The sequence below is a fragment of the Rhinatrema bivittatum genome, chromosome 15, assembly GCF_901001135.1.
Source record: "Rhinatrema bivittatum chromosome 15, aRhiBiv1.1, whole genome shotgun sequence".
Lineage (NCBI taxonomy): Eukaryota > Metazoa > Chordata > Amphibia > Gymnophiona > Rhinatrematidae > Rhinatrema > Rhinatrema bivittatum.
Window position 1 is genome coordinate 41083367 of NC_042629.1, and position 27258 is coordinate 41110624.

Below are 27258 nucleotides of genomic sequence, written 5' to 3' on the forward strand. Positions count from 1 at the left end.
ATTTCCACAGTGACTATGCATGTGATATGTTTGCATGGAAATGGAGACAGTGCATGCATAATAGGTCTCATGCATAAACCAGGTTTGGGGACCCCTGTTGTAAACAGAACATTTCCATACAAAAGTGAAAACAGATATGACAAAGTCTCTCAGTGCATTTCCTTAATTAATAAAATCCAGGAGAATAGCTTCAAGATATTATTTAGAAAGTACATTACTCCAGACCATCTGCACAGGATATACTGAATTTGTGTTAGAGTGAGTGTAGTGAAAGAGGCACAATTTATTTTGGGAATGTCCTGTGATTAAAACATTCTGGAATAATGAAGTAATTTATTGGATCCATAATATAACAACATTAATTCTTCTTTTTGACCCCATGGCATTTCCTGTTATGATGCCTGGTGTCTGAAGTACAATTTCTGAGCATTTATTAGTAGCAGTGAGTCAGATTGTAGCAAAACTCTGAAAATCTCCTTTAAAACTCACAGTAGTGGATTGGCTCTATGCAGTATAGCACACATTTACTGTGGAAAAATTGACATATATGAACAAAGAAAAACATCCAGCTTACATTCTGGTATGGTGATCATTTTTGACAAATGTGAAGGAATACTGAAATCAAATTATAAAGTGGCCAATTTAGCTTTAGCCTGTATTTAGGAAATCAGACAGGAAGGCTTATCCAGGTCATTCTTACAGAAACTCAAAGAAGAGACATGTTATTTCAAGGTTCATATCCATGGTTTTTTTTTTTAAGAAAGAATGCTTATTAAAAATAACTCAATTGTCACTATAAGAGTAGATTACTGAAATGTGCTGCTAGAAGGTCTATCTAAGAAACATTTGCATAGTTTGTAATTGGTCTGAAATATGGCTGTCCACACTTTTACGGGATCCATTTTAAAGTAACAGATTTGATTCAGAAAGCATTACAAGGAATCTGTGCAGCGTATTTATATTAGCGACTTATTCCTTGAGTCACTTTTTGCAATCTTCACAAGGAGTCTTACTGTTAGTGTCTTGTAGGGATGTGAATCATTTTTTAATGATTTAAATTATCGTCCGATAATTTTAAAATCGTCATTAATCGGTAAGGGACTCGATACAATAGGAATTACCTCAATTTATCGTGAAAAATCGTTAAATCGAGTACGGGAATTATTTGGGGGAAGGGCAGGAAAACCGGCGCACCAAAACAACCCCTAAACCCACCCCGACCCTTTAAAACCAATCCTTTACCCTCCCCCACCCTCCCGAACCCCCCCAAAATGTTAAATTACCTGGTGGTCCAGTGGGGGGGGGGGGTCCTGGTGCGATCTCCCGCTCTCGGGCCATCGGCGCCATTTTGGCTACCACTGATAAAAATGGCACCAATGGCCCAATAAAAATAACCCACCCCGACCCTTTACAAATTACCCCTTTGCTTCTCCCACCCTCCCGACCCCCCCAAAAACCTTTACATGTACCTGGTGGTCTAGCAGGGGGTCCGGGAGCCATCCCTTCAATTATACCCTCGGTGCCGGTGGTGCTGGACTGGTTTCAAAATAGCGCCGATCGCCTTTGCCCTCACTATGTCACAGGGAGCATCGCTCCCTGTGACATAGTGAGGGCAAAGGCGTCGCTCCCTCTGACATAGTGAAGGCAAAGGCAATCGGCGCCATTTTGAAACCAGTCCAGCAGCACTGGCACCGAGGGTATGATTGAAGGGATGGCTCCCGGACCCCCCGCTAGACCACCAGGTACATGTAAAAGGTTTTTTGGGGGGTCGGGAGGGTGGGAGAAGCAAAGGGGTAATTTGTAAAGGGTCGGGGTGGGGTTTTTTTTTTTATCGGGCCATCGGCGCCATTTTTATCAGTGGTAGCCAAAATGGCGCCGATGGCCCGAGAGCGGGAGATCACGCCGGGACCCCCCCCCCCCCCCACCAGGTAATTTAACATTTTGGGGGGGTTCGGGAGAGCAAAGGGGTCATTTGTAAAGGGTCGGGGTGGGGTTTTTTTTTATCTGTTCAGGCCTCACTGTTAGTGTCTTGTAGGGATGTGAATCATTTTTTAATGATTTAAATTATCGTCCGATAATTTTAAAATCGTCATTAATCGGTAAGGGACTCGATACAATAGGAATTACCTCAATTTATCGTGAAAAATCGTTAAATCGAGTACGGGAATTATTTGGGGGAAGGGCAGGAAAACCGGCGCACCAAAACAACCCCTAAACCCACCCCGACCCTTTAAAACCAATCCTTTACCCTCCCCCACCCTCCCGAACCCCCCCAAAATGTTAAATTACCTGGTGGTCCAGTGGGGGGGGGGGTCCTGGTGCGATCTCCCGCTCTCGGGCCATCGGCGCCATTTTGGCTACCACTGATAAAAATGGCACCAATGGCCCAATAAAAATAACCCACCCCGACCCTTTACAAATTACCCCTTTGCTTCTCCCACCCTCCCGACCCCCCCAAAAACCTTTTACATGTACCTGGTGGTCTAGCAGGGGGTCCGGGAGCCATCCCTTCAATTATACCCTCGGTGCCGGTGGTGCTGGACTGGTTTCAAAATAGCGCCGATCGCCTTTGCCCTCACTATGTCACAGGGAGCATCGCTCCCTGTGACATAGTGAGGGCAAAGGCGTCGCTCCCTCTGACATAGTGAAGGCAAAGGCAATCGGCGCCATTTTGAAACCAGTCCAGCAGCACTGGCACCGAGGGTATGATTGAAGGGATGGCTCCCGGACCCCCCGCTAGACCACCAGGTACATGTAAAAGGTTTTTTGGGGGGTCGGGAGGGTGGGAGAAGCAAAGGGGTAATTTGTAAAGGGTCGGGGTGGGGTTTTTTTTTTATCGGGCCATCGGCGCCATTTTTATCAGTGGTAGCCAAAATGGCGCCGATGGCCCGAGAGCGGGAGATCACGCCGGGACACCCCCCCCCCCCCCCCCACCAGGTAATTTAACATTTTGGGGGGGTTCGGGAGAGCAAAGGGGTCATTTGTAAAGGGTCGGGGTGGGGTTTTTTTTTATCTGTTCAGGCCTCACTAAAAAATTAACGATGTGAATTGGAATCGGAACCGATTCCAATTCACATCTCTAACAATCTGATTTTTTTCTCCCTCCATCCGAACCTGATCGTTAAAACGATCGGGCACACGATTCACATCTCTAGTGTCTTGTATCTCCTATGAGAGCTGTTCATCTGCTTTGTACATGTGGTGGAGCCTTTTTATGCATTAGCTCCTGCTTATAAAATTAGCTTCTACTCCAGGCACAGGCCATTAACAATTATCTATTTTTTAGGAAGTTACTTATAATGTGTTATTTTCAGCAAGCTTTTAAATAATTGTATTTTATCAGAGGAGGCAGTTTTGCTTTTTTGGCTGTTTTATTGGTCTGCATTTTGTGATGTTTTGGATTATTTGGTGCTTTTATGCATTCTGTTTAATGTTGTTGGATTGTTCTCTTTTCTGCTGTATTTTTATTAGGGATATGAATCGTTTTTTGACGATTTAAAATATCGTCTGATATTTTTTAAATCGTCAAAAATCGTTAAAGAGTGCGATACAATAGAAATTCCCCCGATTTATCGTGAAAAATCGTTAATCGGATTTGTGTCCACTAACGGGAGTTATTTGGGAGGGGGGCGGGAAAACCGGCACACCAAAACAACCCCTAAACCCACCCGACCCTTTAAAACTAATACCTTACCTTCCCCCACCCTCCCAAACCCCCTCAAAACGTTTTAAAATCACCTGGTGGTCCAGTGGAAGCCCCAGGACCGATCGCCCGCTCTCGGGCCGTCGGCTGCGCCGGCCATCCAGTGCTCCTACCATGTGACAGGGGCCGGCCAATGGCACGGATACCCTGTCACATGATAAGGGCAAAGGGCCATCGGCGCCATTTTTATTAGTGGCAGCCGACGGCCCGAGAGCGGGAGATCGCTCCCCGCGCCCCCACTGGACCACCAGGTAATTTTACAACGTTTTTGGGGGGGTCGAGAGGGTGGGGGAGGCTAAGGGGTCAGTTTTAAAGAGTCAGGGTGGGTTTTTTGTTTATCGGATCGGGTGCAGCCGATAAACAAAAAAAAACAATCGGGCCAGACGATAAAATTTATAAGATTTGAATCGGAACCGAACCGATTCCGGTTCACATCTCTAATTTTTATGGATGATTTTTTTTTGTTTATTTTAGTTGGGTGAGGTTTCTGAGTGTTGCAGTTGCATAGTTCTTATGAGTTCCAGCTTTTAGAGCCAGCTGGACATTTCAAATTTTTCCCCTGCTCACCAGCTAAATTTTGTCCAGGCAAATTACCCAGACAAAATTTACCTAGGTAAAAAGAGACGGTGCTGGGGACATTCCTGGGAAGTTGTTTCACTTTGTACGGGCAGCACACCAGGTAACTCTGATCAGCCAATTAGCAGGCCTAAAGGTACCTGGGTAACACTGTCTGGACACTGCTGCTGAATATGGTCCTCAGTGTGTATTGATTATCCTATGGTTTTGATGTTATTTGTGTGTATGTGTTCTGGTTTTATTGTTCCTTCTTCCTTTTTTGTACTATTGATTTAATGCGTGTGATGTTGTTTATGTGTGCTTTATTGTTTTAGTATGTTTAATTTTTGTTTTACCATTTTCTAATCTTAAATATTCTTGTGCCTCGCCTAAAGTGTTTCAGCATTAGACCAACTAATAAATTTGTTAGATAAATAAATTAAAATACTGATGGCTGTGGTCTCTCAATCTTTTCCCATGCTGAGGCCATGACATGTTGAGCTCTTCGCCTTGACCTGAGCCTCAACAAACTCTAATTAGGGTGATGGACCGAGATGTGATTTTGGGGAAATTTACCTCAAACCCTACTGAATGCAGTAAATACATGGTGGTCTATACCAATCCTTCCACCCCCGCTTAAAATGTATTCTTATTCAGTCAATTGTCCCAATGGGGAGCAAGCATTTCCAACAAGTGATGAATCACTACTACGACTGCTAAATACTCTTGGATCAGTATTCAAAGGTATGTATCCAGATAACTCAAAAGCTATCCAGATAAATGCCGACTGATGAATATCAGTGCCATTTGTCCAGATAAAATTTATCTGGATAAATGGTAAATATTTTGGGGGCATTCTGGGGAGAAGTATGAGATAGGTGAATAACTTATTCAGTTAACTCTAGACATGCACAGGAGGAGATTTTATTTATATTCCACCTTTCAGAAAGTTATAGTTATCTAGGATATAGCCAGTTAAGGAGTGCTAGTTAAAAAAAAAATTCAGCTGAACAGGTTTCCTGGTCTCAAACCCCACTCCAGCAAAAACAAGACCATCCAATCTCCCATCCCCAAAAATGTAAGTACCATTGCAGGCCTAAAGACCTGAAAACCCTCCCTCCCTGCTCCTCCCCACCCCCCACCAAAAGCCTACACACATAAGTTCAGCCAAAATTCTATTCACACTGGAAAAATTAACAAAGAAAAAAAAATCCATATTTTTGTGGTCATTCCTGCCATACATGGAGGAAAAGCTAGAATCAAACTATAACCAGACAACTTGTCTTTCCTTAGTACTAATGTAATGAGATGGGAAGGCCCAATGGGTTATTAGAATGTGAATGGAAAAGAAATTCAGAACAGAGGTGTTCTATTTTCTTTCAAGGTTCATATCCTTTCATTTGCATTTTTATTAGCCATTGTCCTATTGTTTAACTTTATATGAAATGTGTTTTTATTTTTATAAGCATTTATACAGCAGGGCCTGCTCAGCGGCAAGCACTGTCATGCAGAGGACTTGAACTCGATTCCAAGGCAAGGTTTCTGCAGCGTTCATAGAGGGTGTCCCAATAATCGTGAAATGGTGGCCCCAAGTGGTTGGACTTAGTGCCCACAATTGTAGGATTCTGGCCAGAGCCCTAGCCAAGGATTGTCACTGCACTTGACAGAGACAGTTGGGAGGGACATATAAAATAGGGAGAAAATCTCTGGGTAGTTGCAAATGAAGGCTCCTGGCTCCATAGCCTAATGCAGGCCAATTCCTATCCAGCTGAAAGCCAAAAAACAGCAGGAGAGAACTGCTAAGTCAAAAAAACCCAAATGTATACAGAGTTGTTACATCACTTTTTCAGTTTGCCTCTTTCACTGGAGTACACAGCTCTGGTTCTGAAGTGCCACAAACCCGTCTGGTTTTCAGGATTTCCACAATGAATATGCACAAGCAGAATGGAGACAGTGCATGCACATATACCTCATACATATGCATTGTGGATATCCTGAAAACCAGACCTGTATATGTATTTATTTATTTATGAGCTTTTAATATACCGACATTCGTAGGACACATCATACCGGTTTACAATCAACTCATGTAGAAAGGAAAGAGAAATTACAAATAACAGGGTGGGGGGAGGGGGAGCAGAGATGGAAAAGGAGAGAAGGGGGCTGGGTGAAAGCAAGCGCGTAGGTAGTGTGAAGAACAGAGGTAGTAGAGCATGAGAGAAAGAAAAACATAAATAGGAACTATAATAATAGCATTAACATAATCATAACATTTCAAAAATTACATAGTCAACATTTCCTTAAGATACCTCATTGTTGGTGGGTAATAGAGCAGGAAGCGGTTGGGAGGGAGCAAAAAGGGGATTTAAGTCTGATTGGCATCAGGGTAGGCCTGTAAGAAAAGCCAAGTTTTGATGCCTTTTTTGAAGTTGGGTACAGAGGGTTCAAGGTGAAGAGATATGGGGAGTGAGTATATGGCACTCCGGGACCAGAGTTGCCTACCCCCTGGTATAAACCAATAAAAAAATATATTGCAAAAAAGGCAGATCTGGAAGTCTGTTCATTCAATGTGGCACAATCAGGAATGGCTCAGCCTATCCTGAAACAAGGACTAGTCAGTGACCTTAAAAGCTACATAGTCTTATATGAACAGAAGACTCTACTTGGCATATACAATAAGATATTTCTGGACCCATGACAAAATGTGTTACTTACTACACAACCCAGGTACATCTGAGTGCACTGCAGTCTGTGCAAATAAATTTGCATACAGGGCAATGGTAGTCGCCACTTCTCCCATCTACATGATGTGGTTGGAACAAAGCATTCAACACATTACGCAGAAATGGCATCACAACACTGCTCAGCAACAACATATGCAGCCCTAGCAGCGGTGATTTCAAAGGCATATGCTTGAAGCCGGCTGCAATCACAATCATACATAAACATTAGCAAAAGCGCATACCGACACTTCCACAAAATGCATACAGGGAGAAATAAAGAGAAGGTACAGACTCAAATACTTATACACTGCCAACACTATTCAAAACTATGCTGCATGTACAGCACACACATCCTAATCATGGAGCACTACTATGCAGAAAATAAAACCTCTATTTCTATAATATAGAAATTAAGTCCATCTGTTGCTCAAAAGACTTTCTGGGGTTAATATTCAAAGACTTCCACGGGGCGTTGTACATGTAAAACTGGAATCTGTGAGCAGTAAGCAAATTTTCAGAGGCACGAGTGTACTGGCTGCTGTGCGGAAAAGCCTGCACATATAAGGCGGCGTCCCAGGATGGGGTTTGGAAGCACGCACACACTTATAAGTCATCAAACCTGTGTGCATATTTTTTACACCCGCTAATCAAGTCACGGATATTATATCTGACTTCTCTTTTGTCTGTAGTTCTTGAGTAAAGTGTCTAAAGCAAGTGGTAGAAAGGGTGGGTCAACTGGCAGAGATCTCGGCAAACCGGTGCTTGGAAGTATGCACACAAGTATTTTTTAAGCGAGATGCATGCATACGTCAGCCACAGTTATAAAATGTCCACCTCTGTGCATAAAATAAGGTAATTATATACACATGTTTACAATTATTTAATGTGTAAAATGTGTGCGTGTACTTTTATAGAATATTTACAAAAGCTATAGGCCCCACACTGTTATAAACTTGTGCATGTACAAATTCATATGTACATACTTTCAGGGCAGTAATATGTGGCATTTTACCAACTGTTCAGCTCCCACTGTACAATTTATAAAACACAGGCAAAACTTTAGACGCACCAGCTATGCAAGTATGTGCTGAGCTATGCAAACTGTTGGAAATGACCCTACTACTACTTAACATTTCTATAGGACTACATGACATACACCGCGCTGTACAAACATACAAAAACACAGTCCCTGCTCAATAGAGCTTACAATCTAATAAGACAAACATACAGGACAAGAGACATGGTTAAAAGAAAAGAAAGTTAGTCAAGACTAAAAGCAGAAAATCAGGCATAAGATTTAAAAGCGGTTTCAAAAAGGTGGGTCTTTAGATGGGATTTAAACATGGCAAGAGAGGGAGCATGATGCAGCCAGGTGGAAAGCACGAAGTCTGGAACTGGTAGTAGAGAAGAAGGGCACAGATAGGAGTGACTTATCCGAGGAGCAGAGTGCACAAGGAGGGGTGCAGAGAAAGAGATAAGAGAGGAGAGGAACTGAGGTGCTGCAGAGTGAAGGCATTTGTAGGTGAGAAAGAGGAGCTTAAACTGTATGTGGGAACGGATAGGGAGCCAATGCAGTGTCTTCAGAAGAGGGCTTATGTGAGCGTAGCGACTTTGCAAAAAAGGTAAGTCGCACAGCTGAATTAAAGATACAAATAAGGTACCAAATGAAAAAGTTCTGACCTGAGGACGGACGTAAACGTTTTTGTTTTTCGTTTAGTTGAACCTCTCCCTCAGACCCTTCGTATCAACAGTTAGAAACAGGGCCTAATTTACTAAAGCTCCCCCCCCCCCCCATTTAGTGCCCATGGGAGAAAAGAGCCTTAGCAAATCAGGCCCTACAAGAGCTATCAAGTCAAGGGAAAGGAGATTAAAATCTGATACAGAAGATCAAAAACAAAATACTAAATGGGGATGGGGATGGGCTGGCAATCTGTTAGTTTTGGTACAGATGAATATTTTTTGTGGGGACAGGGGGCTGGCAAAATGTCAAAATATTCCTTCCTATTGTAATGACCCTTTGGTCCTAGCTCCTAGCCCTTAGGATTTATATCAGCTTAGGTGGAGACAGCATTCCTGCATAGGCCTTCCCCCAGAGCCAGCTTGTGAGTGATGACCTCTTCATAGGTTAGCCCTAGTTAGAAGGGGCAGTGTGTTTTGATTTCAGTGAGGGAGGAAGTGTGTCTGTGTGTTCTTTGACTTAGGCCCCAACCTAGCACAGCAAGTGAGAGACACAGCCCTGCCAGTGCTTTGTACTAAAGAGACAGAGAGGAGGAGGATGACCTGAGAAGAGTTTTTGTCTGTTTTTCTACTTTTGGGATGGGCCAGACCTGCTCCTTCTAGGAGGAAAAAATCCCTTCTCTAGGAGTGCAGAAGGGATCTGCATACTTTTCTCGCCCAGCCAAGAGAAGGTTACAAAGAAGAGTCCCGATTTAAGTTAACTTATACCATCTATTGGGAAGGAAGTATTTTTCTGCCCCCTTCCTTGCCCAGGACTGGAAGATCTGCTTCCAGAGTAAGCATTTCACTCAACACACAATTAAGCTTTGAAATTTTTTGCCAGAGGATGTGGTTAGTGCAGTTAGTGTAGCTGTGTTTAAATTTGGATAAGTTTTTGGAGGAGAAGTCCATTAACTGCTATTAATCAAGCTGACTTAGGGAATAGCCACTGCTATTACTGGCATCAGTAGCATGTGATATACTTAGTTTTTGGGTATTTGCCAGGTACTTGTAGCCTGGATTGACCACTGTTGGAAACAGGATGCTGGGCTTGATGGACCCTTTGGTCTGAACCAGTATGGCATGTTCTTATGTTCCCCTTGAAAGGTCCCATGAGATTCGGATTAGTGAGACGGAGAAAAGAGAAACATCTGGAGACCCCCCCAATCGGAGTCCCCACCCCAGGATGCAGGACCACAGACTGGCTGGAGTTCAGGTACTATGGGCCCCAGGGACCCTACACAGTGCTAGGACAGCCTAGCCATGTTCAGATACTCCCAAAACTGAGGGAACCAATATCCCAACCCTCCACGCTGAGGGACACTTGCACAGGAGAAGAACCAAATATCTTGCATTCTAAAGTTTCTACCAAACCAGGAAGTAAATGGACTTTAATTTTTCTATACATCTTGATTAAGAAACATAAGAAAATGCCATACTGGGTCAGACCAAGGGTCCATCAAGCCCAGCATCCTGTTTCCAACAGTGGCCAATCCAGGCCATAAGAACCCGGCAAGTACCCAAAAACTAAGTCTATTCCACGTTACCGTTGCTAATGGCAGTGGCTATTCTCTAAGTGAACTTAATAGCAGGTAATGGACTTCTCCTCCAAGAACTTATCCAATCCTTTTTTAAACACAGCTATACTAACTGCACTAACCACATCCTCTGGCAACAAATTCCAGAGTTTAATTGTATGTTGAGTAAAAAAGAACTTTCTCCGATTAGTTTTAAATGTGCCCCATGCTAACTTCATGGAATGCCCCCTAGTCTTTCTACTATCCGAAAGAGTAAATAACCGATTCACATCTACCTGTTCTAGACCTCTCATGATTTTAAACACCTCTATCATATCCCCCTCAGTCGTCTCTTCTCCAAGCTGAAAAGTCCTAACCTCTTTAGTCTTTCCTCATAGGGGAGTTGTTCCATTCCCCTTATTTTGGTAGCCCTTCTCTGTACCTTCTCCATCGCAATTATATCTTTTTTGAGATGCGGCGACCAGAATTGTACACAGTATTCAAGGTGCGGTCTCACCATGGAGCGATACAGAGGCATTATGACATTTTCCGTTTTATTCACCATTCCCTTTCTAATAATTCCCAAAATTCTGTTTGCTTTTTTGACTGCTGCAGCACACTGTACCGACGATTTCAATGTGTTATCCACTATGACACCTAGATCTCTTTCTTGGGTTGTAGCACCTAATATGGAACCCAACATTGTGTAATTATAGCATGGGTTATTTTTCCCTATATGGATCACCTTGCACTTATCCACATTAAATTTCATCTGCCATTTGGATGCCCAATTTTCCAGTCTCACAAGGTCTTCCTGCAATTTATTACAATCTGCTTGTGATTTAACTACTCTGAACAATTTTGTGTCATCTGCAAATTTGATTATCTCACTCGTCGTATTTCTTTCTAGATCATTTATAAATATATTGAACAGTAAGGGTCCCAATACAGATCCCTGAGGCACTCCACTGTCCACTCCCTTCCACTGAGAAAATTGCCCATTTAATCCTACTCTCTGTTTCCTGTCTTTTAGCCAGTTTGCAATCCATGAAAGGACATCGCCACCTATCATATGACTTTTTACTTTTCCTAGAAGCCTCTCATGAGGAACTTTGTCAAACGCCTTCTGAAAATCCAAGTATACTATATCTACCAGTTCACCTTTATCCACATGTTTATTAACTCCTTCAAAAAAGTGAAGCAGATTTGTGAGGCAAGACTTGCCCTGGGTAAAGCCATGCTGACTTTGTTCCATTAAACCATGTCTTTCTATATGTTCTGTGATTTTGATGTTTAGAACACTTTCCACTATTTTTCCTGGCACTGAAGTCAGGCTAACCGGTCTGTAGTTTCCCGGATCGCCCCTGGAGCCCTTTTTAAATATTGGGGTTACATTTGCTATCCTCCAGTCTTCAGGTACAATGGATGACTTTAATGATAAGTTACAAATTTTTACTAATAGGTCTGAAATTTCATTTTTTAGTTCCTTCAGAACTCTGGGGTGTATACCATCCGGTCCAGGTGATTTACTACTCTTCAGTTTGTCAATCAGGCCTACCACATCTTCTAGGTTCACCGTGATTTGATTCAGTCCATCTGAATCATTACCCATGAAAACCTTCTCCATTACGGGTACCTCCCCAACATCCTCTTTAGTAAACACCGAAGCAAAGAAATCATTTAATCTTTCCGCGATGGCCTTATCTTCTCTAAGTGCCCTTTTAACCCCTCGATCATCTAACGGTCCAACTGCCTCCCTCACAGGCTGCTTTGGATAGATTTTAAAAAGTTTTTACTGTGAGTTTTTGCCTCTACAGCCAACTTCTTTTCAAAATTCTCTCTTAGCCTGTCTTATCAATGTCTTACATTTAACTTGCCAATGTTTATGCTTTATCCTATTTTCTTCTGTTGGATCCTTCTTCCAATTTTTGAATGAAGATCTTTTGGCTAAAATAGCCTCTTTCACCTCCCCTTTTAACCATGCCAGTAATCGTTTTGCCTTCTTTCCACCTTTCTTAATGTGTGGAATACATCTGGACTGTGCTTCTAGAATGGTATTTTTTAACAATGACCACGCCTCTTGGACATTTTTTACTTTTGTAGCTGCTCCTTTCAGTTTTTTTCTAACAATTTTTCTCATTTTCTCAAAGTTTCCCTTTTGAAAGTTTAGCACGAGAGCCTTGGATTTGCACAATGTTCCTTTTCCAGTCATTAAATCAAATTTGATCATGTTATGATCACTATTGCCAAGCGGCCCCACCACCGTTACCTCTCTCACCAAGTTCTGTGCTCCACTGAGAATTAGATCTAAAAATGCTCCCTCTCTCGTCTGTTCCTGAACTAATTGCTCCATAAAGCTATCATTTATTCCATCCAGGAACGTTATCTCTCTAGCGTGACCCGATGATACATTTACCCAGTCTATATTGGGGTAATTGAAGTCTCCCATTATTACTGCACTACCAATTTGGTTAGCTTCCCTAATTTCTCTTAGCATTTCACCGTCCGTCTCACCATCTTGACCAGGTGGTCGGTAGTATACCCCTATCACTATAGTCTTCCCCGACACACAAGGGATTTCTACCCATAAAGATTCAATTTTGTATTTAGTCTCATACAAGATTGCATTATTACAATTCCCAGTAAAATATTATTTGAACACCCAGCCTGTGAGTCACGACTGGTCTGTTCAGGTACCTTCTCTGAAGAGCTATGGTAACACACACACATGGAAAGTGGCTAGCTTCACCCCCTATTTATTTTATTTATTTAAGGCTTTTATATACCGACTTTCTTGATACAAATCAAATCAACTCGGTTTACATCGAACTAAGCAGTTAACCGTAACCAATTAACAAGAGGCAGTATTTGATGAAGCATAAAGTTACATTATAACAAGGGCGCAAAAACTGGGGAAGGAAAATAAAGGGGGGAGAACAGAGATACTATACTATATACAGGTAGGGGTGTGGGAGGGAGGCAGAGGAGCCAATCTCATAACGTATTTGTGTCTTAGCGCATGTTTAATTACAGTGGAGAAGGGAACAATTCTGAGTCGAGCTATTGGATTAGGAACAGGGAAAGGCTCGACCGAAAAGCCATGTCTTGAGTTTCTTTTTAAATGTTAGGAGACAGGTTTCCTGCCTGAGGTCCGGGGGCATGGCGTTCCAAATGGAGGGACCTATCATTGAGAATGCCCGGTCTCTGATGTTTGAGTGGTGCACCGCTTTGACTGGAGGAACGTGTAAGGATCCTTTGTAGGCTTCCCTAAAGGGTCTGGTTGTAGAGTGAAGCTTGAGAGGGTGTGTCAGATCGAGAGGCATCTGATGGTGAATGTTTTTGTGAATAATTGTAAGTGATTTATGGAGAATCCTAAAGTTTACTGGGAGCCAATGAAGATCTTTTAAAATAGGGGAGATGTGCTCTCTCCGATTAGTGTTAGTCAGGATTCTTGCCGCCGCATTTTGAAGCAGCTGGAGGGGTTTTATTGTGGTAGCAGGAAGACCTTGCAAGATGGAGTTGCAGTAGTCGATCTTGGAAAACAAGATGGCTTGGAGGACCGATCTGAAATCATGATGGAAGAGGAGTGGCTTGAGTTTTTTTTGAGTGCCTGTAGCTATAGAAGCACTCCTTTGTAGTGTGGTTCATAAATTTCTTTAGGGTCAGGTGACTATCTATTATGACTCCAAGGTCTCTTGCATGGGAAATATGTGTGTTGGTATGTAACTGTTGATGGAAGGGACTACCTTCTGGGGTGATGAGCAGGAGTTCTGTCTTGTTAGTGTTAAGCACCAGGTTGAGGCTTGAAAGGTAGAGGTTGATCGTTTGCAAGTGAGAATCCCATGTTTTGAGGGCTGAGTCCAGTGAGTTAGAAATGGGGATTAAGATTTGAACGTCGTCTGCATAAATGTAGAACTTCAGTTTTAATTTTGAAAGTAAATGGCAGAGAGGGAGTAGATAGATATTGAACAGAATTGGTGATAATGAGGAGCCCTGGGGGACTCCGAAAGGGGAGTTAGTGCAGGGGGATTCTTTATTATTAATTTTAACCTTGTAGTCTCTGTTGCTAAGGAAAGAGTCGAACCAACTGACCAACTGAGGGCTGAGATGAGGAGAAAGGACCCACCCTTGGGGACAGAAGAGCTGGGGAAAAAGTAGAGCAGCTAGCCATGTATAATAAATTCTTTTATGGCCCTTTAGGATATGTGCCATCCGCCAAGAAAGGGTTACACTATAAACTGCATGCTTTTTTACTAGTACTGTAGGTATATCTATACATAAATAGAACACAACAGATGGTGTCACATATGAATAGAAAAGATTTACATAGAGAGGGTCATTTTCTCACATTGTGGGTAACTTAGGCAGCAGCTACGCGCAGAAAGTTACACCAATTTTCAAAGCAAACCTATACGCATAAATCCACTTGGAAAACTGGGCGAAATTACATGCAGAAACTCACCTGCACCAAGTTTCCCTTGCTCTTTGCAACATACATCTCGGGCATGTGAATCTGCGCACACATTTTTTTAAATCAAAGGCATGGGTATAAACTTCAACTTTGTCCCAATTTTGTCTCCCATCAAGGCCTCTTTTTGTGCGTGCAAAAGTATACATGCAACCAGGGGTTCCACACAAAATTGTACATGTACAAACTCTGGGCGATTTTATAAACCTGTGTTTCATGTACACTAATGCCTTTAAATGTTCATCATAAACAGAGGGAGTTGTGATCTGGTTTGAACTGAAATCCACTGTTTCAGAACAGGCTTGGATCTATGAGGGTTCCTTCCATTCATATTTTTGGGGTGGCTTGCTTTTTTTTTTTTTTTTTTTAATTATTATTATTATTGGGTGCAGGAGCAGAACGATTTATCTTGGTGTGGGTAGTTATTCCCCCATAAGCAGAAACCTTAAGAAAGGACAAACTGCCTCCCTTCTCACCCCCTTCTCCGATTGTGACTCTAATTCATTTATTTATTTATTTAAGTTTTTTTATATACCAACATTCAAGACGATAGTCCCATCATGCAGGTTCACAAGAAACAGGGGTGCAATTAAAATAAACTTTACAATTTGAACAATAGTGCAGAAAAGCAGTTACATGTAACAGGGAAACAATAACTTGGAGTAAGGAGGAAAATGAAGATCAGATAATTATATATATATATAATAACATTATAAGGGGTGGCTATTAATGCTATTCCTAGCATTCCTAGCATATTCTGGTCTTTATTTTGTTCTTTGAATTTCCTCAAAATCTGCTTCAGCCTGGTTCAAATTACATTCTTGCTGGGGCTGGGAGTGGGATCAGGGAAGGTAGGTTATGAAAAGTCTAGGATTTACCCTAATTGGTTGGATTTAAGCAGATATTCACTAATGATAGGAATGGCAATTACAGATCCTTATTCTCATCTTATGCCTATGGAAAGACATCTTTATTGACTAAGGACCATAGAACAAATGTGTCAATACTTCAAATCTAAGTCAGAGAAAAGAAAATACTACGACAAGGAGTCAATAATAAGAATATGGATGGAAATAGACTCAAGAGCAATGGAAGGAAATCTCTCTGTATAAAAAGGGTGGTAGATTCATGGAATAGTGGAGGTAGTAGAGGGAAAACAGAACTGGAATTTAAGACAGCATGGGAGAAGCACAGAGGATCCTTTGTGGAAAATAAAGGGGGCAGAGTCAGAGATCAAAGAGTCTGCAGCACTGAAGTAGAAAGAGGAAATGGGCAGTGGGCACACTAGATGGGTCCTTACAATCTATCTGTTGTTCTCTTCTGTTTATGTCTCCCAGTTGAATATAAGGATCTGAGATGAGTCATGATTATCTCAGATTTATCCAAATCTAGCCATAAATTGATATGATTTATAAGAGGCAATTCACTCCCTCTCCTGGGTTTAGCTGTTTATGCAAACTCTTCCGAGTTTAATCAACCTTGCTTTGCCCATCCTCAAACCTTGCCACAGTTATACAGCAAACGAGCATCCAAATCAGAGCCACCTATGTTAAGGCTCAATAAGCCAATCACAAATAACACATTGAGTTGGGTCTGGAATGAATTCTGGCATGCTGCACCACATGGTCTCAAACTCTATGCAAAAAGCTGTGGGTTAGATCTAGTTGTGGCATCAAATCTAAGCTGAATGGAATCTCTCTTTTCCGAGCCCAAATGTAAAATAAGCTCAAATCCTTCCTCCCTAAAGACTGCAAGCACACATATCCACTAATGAGCTGTTCCAAAAATATGACCCATGTGCAAAAATGGGATGAGTCTCCTAAAACATAGACAGTCTCTTCAGGGTCATGACATCCACTGAGTGGATTCCTTTTGTTGCACAATTACTTTGGCCATTACCAATATAACAGGCACTATCATATCTTCTACTTCAGTGGCTCTCAAATCAAAGCTGAAGCCACTAGCAAGCCCTCAGTGCTTACAGGTGAGTCCCAAGATTTCCTCACTGGGAACAATCAACCAGAAAATTAAAGCGTGACACACACCACAGCAATTTGCACCATTAAAGATTAGAAGTGGGGAGGGGAGAAAATACATTTTCATTCGGAATCAGAACAAATGTTTTTGTGGCAGATTCCTCAATTTTATCATTATAGTGGGGTTCCAAATGGAAAAGCTCAAGACTTGGTGTTGTAGTTAACCTGGTTGTTTTAGTTCCTTCCTGTGTGCATGAAGAGGCTGGAAATAAAATGCAGAAAGAAAAATGGAGGTCTGGCGATACTTTCTAAACCAACTTCAGTGAATGGGCAAGTAGACAAGGAGAAATGGAATGATACAGAGTTAAAGAGATGTGGGGTGAGAAGAAGGGAGCCAGGCAGAGACGGAGAAAGAATGGAATATGAAAAGTTTAGATTTTACACAGCGATGCAATAACCTTAAAGCCTGCTAAGTTGTTTAAATAACCTACCACAAACATACTACAATGTAGGCTACAAAATGCAGACAAAAATAAAGGCAGTTAAAATCTTTGACAGTTATGTATATTTATGTGGGAGCTCGACCAATCCAATTAATAATCCCTTGCCTGTGGCAAGTGAAATAAAGCGTGGGGGCAACCTGACAAAACATCTGGCTGCCTCAGCTGGACTCTGCTTGTGGAATAAGACATTTTACTCACTGCCATAACACTGACAGCCAAACACAAACATAGAGTGTTTGCAAACACCCCTCTCCCCTAAACACACACATACAAAAAATAAAAATAATCATAGAGGCATAAAAAAAAATAGCTTGGGGGACTGTAGATGTATATGAACTAGCCTCAGATGTAGGGATTTGAAAAAGGGCTTCTGTGGAGCCCTGAACTGTGATTTATGCTACAGCTGGTACAGGAAACAGGTTACTACCATAAAGCAGAACAAAAAGTAGTTATCCTACCAACCACTCAGGGCTGCCATTAACCCTATGGTACCTGACAAGCTGATGAACTAACCATTGATAAACAGAGACTTCTACAGAATATTAGTATGCCTAGGTTCTAAAGAGTTAACCTCCGTTTGGACTATTTTTGCTTTCTAAAAAAAGGTTCAAATGAGGAGAATGAATGACTGAATTGTGAAAATGGTTTTTTTTTTCTTTTAGTTAGAAATTTGATTTCTCTTATTATTTTGTCTTCTAAAAGCATGGTGTGGAATACAGCAGTAAGGATTAGATGGCAATTTTTGACTTTTAATATATGGAATGAAATTGGATCCCTGGCTTCACTCAAGATTGCAAGGACAAGAGGAAGGGCATTGGAAAGCCTTGCCCCAACAAACAATGATACAAACCAAAAAAACTAAAAAAAAAAAATTAAACCCCCCCCCCCCCCCCCCCGAAAATGCAGAGACACCAGCATTATGCAATAATTATGCTTCAATGAGCACATAAAGCCTCTCAAATAGGTTAATCTGTCAGGGTTGTTCGAGGATGCAGTCTGCTCAAAGACGGGGACTATGTCTCTGATCAAAACAAGGATGGGAGAATCTCTTCCCTCTCCTCCCCAGTGGGCAAGAGGGCGAGCATGATTGCCATTTGCTTCCAGCTCATTCATGGAGTCCTCCATCGGGACATTCTGTGAAACAACAAAATAAATGCGTCTCCAACAACAAATAACAGAAAGCAAGAATATTTCAGTGGCACTGCTGTTTAGTATGCTTCCTGGATTCCTCCATATCAATGGCTGACCAGAGTTTTCTGCTCTTTATTTTTTTGAGTATGGAATGCATATTGGGATACTGTTATATGCCAAGTTCATTTCCCAACATCCACGGACTTAACCACCCATTAAAAATGATAAAACAATCAGACTTATTTTACTCCTCTCTCTCCTACAATTTCTTTTTCTCCTTGTGCATTCCAGTATAGGGTTAACAGATCACCCTTTCAGTTTCCAAATCTTCCACTGAAGACATTGCACATATTATTAGCATGTATGAATACAAAACTTACCGAAAGAGAGATCAACTATCATCAGCATGAAACCTAAATTAGTCTATTTCCAACTCTCTCTCTTTCTTGGCCTAATCCAAAATGGTTGAGTGTTTATTTAAAAGGCAGAGAGCAGTCCAGCTAGAATCACTGGGGAGCAAGGGTGTTAATTTACCCATTTTGCAGTTGGCTAGGAGGCTGAGATGAATAGCTATTCGGGCAGTCCAGTGATTAAAAATATTTGGTATTCCAGGCTGGAGGAGAGGTTAGCTACATAGGAGGCTGAAATCAGGCAGACAGGATGAAAATGAGCATGTAATGCAGCATTTCAGATCAGCCCTGCTCCAAGTCACGAGATATATTCATATATCTATGCATAAGCCTCATTATCTTTATATAACATGCAAAGCTGTTCTGGAAAAGCTGGTCCCCTATAGAAAAAGGCAGGGAAACCATATCCTCATGTCAGTGCAATCAAAGGACAAGAAGTCTAGACACACACAGGGTTGGCAGAAAAGATCACTTGGTACACAGTCTACCCATCTAAGCCTGCCTACTGTGCTGTTTGAAGGTCTTAATCCATTTGTAGTCTTCTCCTTCCCTTAGCCTCTAAGATCTGTGAGAGTAATTTATAATATAATGTGGTTAATAGGCCACATAAATTTATGGGCTATTATGAGCCCAATTTACATCAATTTTCAAAGCAACTTACACATGCAAGTCTGCTTTAAAAATTATTCCAACACAACTATGCATGCACAATTATACCTGTTATTTGGTGAGCATAGTTTTGCCGAGAATATTTACACACAGATTTTTTAAAAATCAAAAAGTGTGTAAAGTCACAACTCCATTCAGACCCTATCCCCCTGGAATTCCTCTTCCCTATGTGCATAAAAGTATATGCATACAGTGTGTACATGTGTAATTTAATACATTTATCAGCCACACAATTTTCTATAGGACATTTCTGTGGATAAAGCAGCAATTTATCTGCAGAAGTCCATTTGAAAATTATCCTCTCTGTGTCTAGCCCATGCATAGTTGAATTCTGCTACTCATTTGGCTTCTATGAACTCAACTGAAAGTCTACTCCAGCTTTCCACAATCATCTGAGGGAAATAGTTGTGAAGGGTGGTGGGTCTGTGAGTCCTTTGTGTTATGGCATAGCTGTCACAGCCTCGAAGGTGAACCCACCAGACCTACGAAAGCAGCTGGCTAACATGCCCTGTAACATGACAGTCTAGAGCTTTACCTTTACCAGCCACCTTGCCCATAGGTTGAGCCCTTGGGTTCTGGCAGCCGGCAGGACTTAGGTGGATCCCTAGGGCAGTGAAGATAACTAAAGTCCAAAGGCACACCAGGGTCAGGACAGGAAGCAGATTAATGGACAGGAAGCAGATTAATGGAGTCAGAACAAATCTGAACAATCAAGCCAAGGGTGGATGAAGATACACTGCAGACACTGGAGAAGATGAGTAGGACAAGGTTAGGCTGGATGAGGTGAACTGGACAAGACAAGGCTGGAAAAAGCAAGGCTGAAGGCAATCGTGGACAAGGCAAGGCTGAACGAGGCAAAGCACAGGAACCAGAAACCAACACGCAGGAGCAACATGCACTACATAAGTTGAAAACTCATTGATGAGGTGAGGAACTGCTGCGGGGGCCTTAGCTTATACAGGCCAGGAGACTGACATTATTTGATGGCGCCACTCAGGGTTTGCCACCATGGTGTGCATATGTGTGCGCCTATGCAAGGACAGTGGCCTGGCTGGGATGATGGTATCAGCGATGTTCAGTGCCATGCAGCACCGGCGGGCCACCACTGCAATGGAAGGCCTCTAACAGCGGCAGGGTTGAGTGTGGCAGCTTGCGGGACCATCCTGTGTACCGCCGAACGTAACAATAGTATTTTCTCATATTCCTTTGGAGCTTCCCTGCCTTTAGCTTCATGTGATGACCCCCTTATTCTTGAGATTTCCATTCTATGATAAAAACTTCCTTTTGGCACTTTATAGACACCTACTAGATATTTGAAAGAAAATATATCTCCCCATTCCCTTATTTTGTCTACGCTTTAACTTCTTACATTTTTCTGCATAAGGCTGAAAGAGGAGGTCACACACCATTTTGGTGGCCTTCCTTTGAACTGCCTCTGCCTTGGAAATTCCCTTTCATAGATGTAATCACACAGTACTCAAGTTGAGGGTCTCACTAGAGACCTGTACAGAGATATTACTTCCCACTTTCTACTACAGACATCTCTTTTTATGCACCTAGGTATATTCACTTCTCCTGGTTTCTCACATTTACTGGCTACCTTAATGTCATCAGAAATTATGTCCCACCATCTCTTTTGTGTTTAATGATTGTTCGTTCTTTGCTTGCAAACAAGTATTTGGCTCTTGGATTCTTGCATCTCAAATGTTTTGGGATTATGGTGTAGTTGCCATAACTTTGAAGAAGGGTCAGGTATCATTCATCTTATTTAGCCCTCGTGGCATGTGCACTCTGTTGAAAATTCTCCTATCATCTACAAACTGGCAAACTTTTCCTTCTAACTCTCTTATATCATTTATAAAAACAATGAAGAAGCCTGGGTCTAGCATTGATCCTGTGGCACACCAGAGTGGATCCCATTGATAATCACTCGAGTACTGGTGCTCAGCACCTCCTTTTTAGTTCATTCACTGCCCTGGGATGTACCCCAATAGGTCCTATTGTGTTATATGGACTGGATTTTTAAAGCCCTACGCACATGGGGGGGCAAGGAGTTATGCGTGCAGGCCTATTTTAAAAGGCCCGGTGATGCGCGTAAAGCCCTGGGACGCGTCTAAGTCCCGGGGCTTCAAAAAAGGGGCAGAGAGGGGACGGGGCGAGGGTGGGGCACGGCGGGGTCAGAGGTCTCTGGCACAGCGGCCATTTGCCACTGTGTCAGAGGATCGCGTGCCAGCAGGCTGCCAACACGCGCAACTTGCACCTGCCCGGAGCACGTGCAAAAGGTAAGTTAAAGGAAGGGGGGGGGGGAGGTAGGATAGGGCTATGGGGTGGGAAGGTTAGATTAGGGGGAACGGGGAAGGCCACAGGCATCGGCTCGTGCAAGATGCACAATTGTGCACCCCCTTGTGCACGCTGACCCCCAATTTTATAACATGCGCACACCTGTGCATGCATTTTATAAAATCGGGCATCCATGTGGGCACACCGGGTAGCTCATGCACATGTATGCCCGTGCACTTCTCTTAAAATCTACCCCTATATTTTCTGTTGTGCCAGTACCTTTATTATCTCCTCAGTCAGCAATAAGGTATATACTTCACATTCCATCATGTTCTTGCTTTTTGCCTTTGGCCCCATCATCCTCTCCTTCTAGTGAGCAAAAGCATTTTGTTCAAGATACTTGCTTTCTTAAGATCCTCTTCTTCACTAAAATTGTCCTCACCTTTAATTTTTTACTATGATTCTTTTGCAAAGCAAGAGCAACGCTGGCATGTAAATGCATCCCCTACCCTGTCATGCCAGAATACAGGATTGTCTCTTTAGGCTAATACTTTGCTTTTGTTTGGATTCATTTCATTAATGAGTGTTTTTGTTTTTGGATGTTTTTCTGATCACCCCATACCCCCAAGAGAACCAGCTCCTTTTTGGTGGAGAGTGAGGCACTCTGCCTCCTGATTACCAGAAGGCAGAAATCAAGGAGGCCAGGGTTGATGGAGGATCCTCAGGAAGAACCAGTTGTGGCTAGTGGAGAAAATTCACTCCATGTTTTACCTGTGTATGTCTATTGCTGTCCATCATAAAGTCAGGTATGTTTATCTACAAGTGTCTTCATGCGGTGGCTGGCTGGCCAGCTGTCATGCTGGTGTGGCATCTGCTGTATTTCCCTGTCTTTTCCTGTTTGTGTGTGTGTGTGTTATTTGGTTGAAGTTTAAGACATTGCCTACTCCATCCTTCTGTCCCTCTCTATTGTGCCTGTGAATGTGTGTGTTGTGATACTATTTCCTTTCTGTGTCTTGGGCATTGCCTTCTGTGCATTCAGTCAGTAGTAAAGTACCTACAGTTTATGTCTTCCTGGAGTAGTATCTATTATGCAGCTTGTCTTTATCTTTCTGGCTACAACATATGTCTTTTCTCTTTACCGAATCCTGCCTTTGTGCTCTTTATTAATGTTTCTTAGTTTAACTGCAACTCTCTGTTTTCTTTCTTCCCACTTCTTTTTTTCCCCGACTACTCAGAGCATACAGCTGCCTCACCAAAGGGCTGGCATCCTGTGGTCTAGATATGCGACCAGTAGATATTTGCATACATCCCCCAGGTTTTGCTCTAGAGGATAAAAGATGCCCCCTTTTGGAGGTGCAGATGTATGTGCTGCCTTCTCTTCTGCTTCATTCCTACTGCTTGCAGATTTGCCTGTCAGGGAGGCATCCTGAATGACTAATTCTGGGAACAGCAGGTGATGAAGAAGGTCCCCTGGACATGAAGAGATATCTCTCATCCCATCCAGAGGTTCTGAAAGCCCAGCACCCTCTTGAATACCCACTCCCTGGGAAGGGGAGAAAACATGTTTTAAAAATTAAAACAAACATGTCTGGAAATAAATCTGTCATCTTATTTTGGCTTACATGTGGCATCCTTTGTGATCTTTACTAGGCTTATGTGGTCCATGTGCATGATTGATGGGTGTGAATACAGGAATGCAATGTACGTGTATTGGTTAGGTCCCAAAAGTGTGCACTTGTGAGAGAGATGAGAAAGAGGCATGACTAGTGGGAGGGTGGGGATGATAGAAGAGGAGGAGTGGGACATATGGCTAGTGTGTTGTGCAGCAGGTAGGGACTGTCAGACTGCTTTCCAACAGATAAGAGCAACGAGGTGTGGTAGGGCCTGCCTTTTTTTTTTTTTAATGAGAAGAAATGGCTGCAAATAGGACCCCCCATCCAACTTTTTCTGGAGAAATTCTGCAGATTTCATTCCAATTGAATCAAAATAGAATAAAATGAAATAGTGTGGCATAAACCCATTTCCATTATTTTCCATGGCAAGGAAAGAAAATAAAACAAAAAAATTAGGTTTCCTCCCATAGGAAATAATGAGAATTATGCTGGCAGACAAGAGGCCACCTAGACTTACTTCTAGTTTTGGGCAGGTAGAGGCCTCAGGGAGAGAAATAAAAGCCACATATGTAGGGGCTTTCATGCTAGTTGTGGGTGAAAGCAGAAGCAGAGCAAAGCCTTATAATGCATAGTATAGGCAAGCACTGAATATTTTTTGCAAGTTTCAAAACACATAGAATACCACCCACCATCACCCTATCTTTTGCAACAGTGAGATATTCAGGGAAAATCCAATTTTCAGCCACCGTTTGCCTCCTGGTGGCCGAAACCCCTGGGGGTGAATCAAATCCCTACATTTCTAAGGAACACCCTTTCCAACAGCTTTTGATATGTCATTTTCCCTTGGTTTATTCTCAATTCTATCCTATCATTCTCACAATATATTTGTATTCCTTAGGGACTGGAAAGAGGGTCTGTTACACTTCTACATGTGAGATTTGTTTGCAAAGAAGGAAAGAAAAAAAGATAGGAAGACTCAGGAGCCTGGTCGCTAGCATAAGATGGGGAAGGAGGAGAGGGAATCTGAGGATCATTTCCCATCCCACATTACTCTCTTAAGAGATTCACTTTATATGTATTTGCTTTCCCATCAAAAACTAGATTTGTTAAGATTTCTCTAACCTCTTTCTCTCCCTTTCCCCAAGCAAGAAGAATCCTTGTGCAACACAATCATATTACTGGAGCAAGTATACCACATGCGCATACTAAAAGTGTGTCCTGCAAGACTACTTAAATCTTTCATATAAATTAATTGTCATCTAAGTGAAAGGCGCTTTATTAGTAGCCCTCACTAGCCTTAAAATTGGTATTCTACCTCAGTGGAACTCATAGGTTCATACCAAGAGGCATTTAACAATGTTAGGATGTACTAGGAGCCCTAGTGAAGTACTTAATGAACAGCCCGTGCTCAGCAGCATAAGTGACAGAAGTTATTGATGAGGTGAGGGTGGGAGCGGTTATGGCACATCTGGGGGCTCAACACTGGTTCCCTCGCTTAGATTTTTCAAGTTGTTGATGCTTACTGCAACAAGCACCCACGAGGGAGCAAATGCAATCAAACAAGCTCATTGGTTAAAAGAAAAAAAAAAAGAAGGGGAATTAAACTGCACAAACAGTTAAATCAAGCTGTAACTTTCCATAATGCGCAAAGAGCCACCCTCCCAGCTACTTTTTCCTCCCAAAAGGCAGCGGACACCCACCCGCTGCGCAACCGAGCCAGCACGCAGACCTGCATTAACCTCCCCACCAGGGACCAAGTCGCACAACGAGTTTTCTCTCACTTCGGTGCCAGCGGCGAGAAATGCCCCTGTCTCCCTCGCGCGCGCACCCACTGCAAGCCCAGTGCCCGGCAAGTGGCGGCGGCATGCAGAGTCGACGAAATGTATGACTGTAGAAAGCCGGCGTACTGCCCCCTACCTGAGGATGGCTGTATCCCCCTGTCGGACAGTGATGTTGTCGGTGCTCCGGGAAAAATCCACGCTGCGGACCGGCAGCCCTGTGGGGAGAAGGCAGAGCAATCTGAGTAGGACCCGGTACAGCTGGTTCCAGTCCTGAGGCGCCCTCCCGACCATGGTCTCAGTTCACGGATGAGTGACGAGTGACCAATTTCACACACACAAAAGAAAAAGCAAAAACCAAGAAAAAAAAAAAGAAAAAAATAATGCGCTGGCACACAAACCCACCAAAAATTGTTGTTTACAGGTACTTTAGTTTGTTTTTAAAATCAAACACCAGGGACAGAGAGGAAGGTTGTTTTTTTATTATTATTTCTTTCCAGTTTGGTGGGGTGGGAGGTGGTTTCCTCACAAGCTTGGTCTGAAGAAAACAAAAAGTGATACAAGGAGCCAGAGAAGGGAAGGAGGAGCAGGAGGGAGATAAAGCCAAATGAAGAACAATCCCAGTGCAGTGTACAAAGTGAATGGTGTCGCTGCCGTGCTGCACTTCCAGCAGTGGGTCTGTATCTGAGCTGCACGATGTGCTGCTTTACTAACCCACTTTCCCAGGCAGCTGGAGAGAGAGAGAGGGGAGGGAGGGAGGAAGGAGGAGAGAGAGGAGGATCCGACTGGTGAAACAGAAGCTGAAAGCACCGACTGCGCTGGGAGGAATTAAGGGATAGGGGGAGAAACCCCCTCATTCCAAACACAAAGCAGCCGTCCCCAACAGTGCACCCTCTTCCCTCCCCCCCCCCTCAAATCCCCCTTTTCCTAAGTCCTACTGCTTTGCACTTGTGCCCCCCGCCCACAGCAGTGGGGCCTGCTCCCAGAAGCCCAACGCGCCTTCAGGTTGTCACGACAACAGCTTCATCTGAGGCCTGGCTGCTTTCCTGCGCGAGCTATGCCGGCGCCGGGCAGGGGGCACAGGCGAGGGGCGGGAGGAGGAGAGGGCGGCAGCTTGGCACCAGCACTCCCAAAGTTAATTCAAAGAATGAAATTCCTTGCTGCCGCTGTTTTAAAATTTCTACCTGCCGTCTGATTATTTGTTTTCCCCTCATGAATTTCACTTTTTTTTCCTTCGCCAAACAGGAATCAACGATTTTCTTTTCTTCGCCCTCTCCTCCGCTCTCATGGCGGGCTCCCTTTTTATTTTTTTGGTCGAATGGACCAGAGACAATGGCAGCATTGAAGAGGCCAGCGCTGTGTTAACGCTAGAGAGAGCAAGAAAGCGCGCGCGCGCGTGTGGGTGTGTGTGGGTGAATGCCAGGTCTGTCTCCTCCTTACTGTGCACTCGCCGACAGCTGAGCTCGTGCGCTTGCTTTGAAGTTGCTGGAAAATGTTCGCCCGGCAGGTGCCGCTCAGGACGTTACAACTGGGCAGAAAGTGCCGTTCTGAGTGCTGACACCTCACCTCGTCTTTACGGTCCCTTGCTAGCACGTTCTCATTTGAAAATGGAAACTAAACCCATAAGCACTCCCCATCCCAACTGCCACGGAGATCAGGCACTATATTTTCTCTCTGTGCACAGCGGTCTCGATAGTGAGACGGAATTACTGTAGGAGCAGTAAGCATATATCAGCAATGCCTCAGAGCTGACGCTGCACCCCCCCTCCCAACAGGCCCCAATAAATGCCGCTGGGCATCAGGAACACGAACACCCTCCCTCTGACTCACAGCAGAGCGGCGTGGCAGTACTCATAGTCTCCCACACAGTGTCAGCAGCAGCAGCAAGATGAGACTGCACCGGTACTGCCATGAGACAAAGTACAGCATGATAACTGTACAGCCTACTGAGGGCACTAGGCACGCTCTTGGATACGTGCTGTACAGTGCTGCGTATGCTTTGTAGCGCTATATAAATGAAAATAAGAAAAAATGCATAAGAAATAGGAAGGCAAGAGGTTATTGTAGGGGATACAGGGAGGGAGCCAGGGCTCAGATTGAATGGAGAACTCCAGCTTAAAAAGTAAAAAAAAAATGTTCCCTTTGTTCCCAGGGCAACAATGTTCTCGCCAACCTGCCCCCATTTATCCCCATGCTATTTGAGATCCTGCAAGCCA

General features: G+C 43.2%; 1 protein-coding gene across 4 annotated transcripts in view; it reads right to left on the reverse strand.

Annotated features, from left to right (window-relative positions):
- LSAMP (limbic system associated membrane protein) overlaps positions 1–27258 on the reverse strand; it is a 1673925-nt gene that overhangs the window by 989731 nt on the left and 656936 nt on the right. For 3 of the 4 annotated variants that reach the window (XM_029577932.1, XM_029577930.1, XM_029577928.1), the window contains exon 1: positions 25182–25440. In XM_029577932.1, the coding sequence (XP_029433792.1) occupies positions 25182–25336 (155 nt within the window). In that variant the 5' untranslated portion in view covers positions 25337–25440. Of the gene's footprint in view, positions 1–25181; positions 25441–27258 lie in introns of those variants that run through there. The other variant, XM_029577931.1, reaches the window with a different exon arrangement.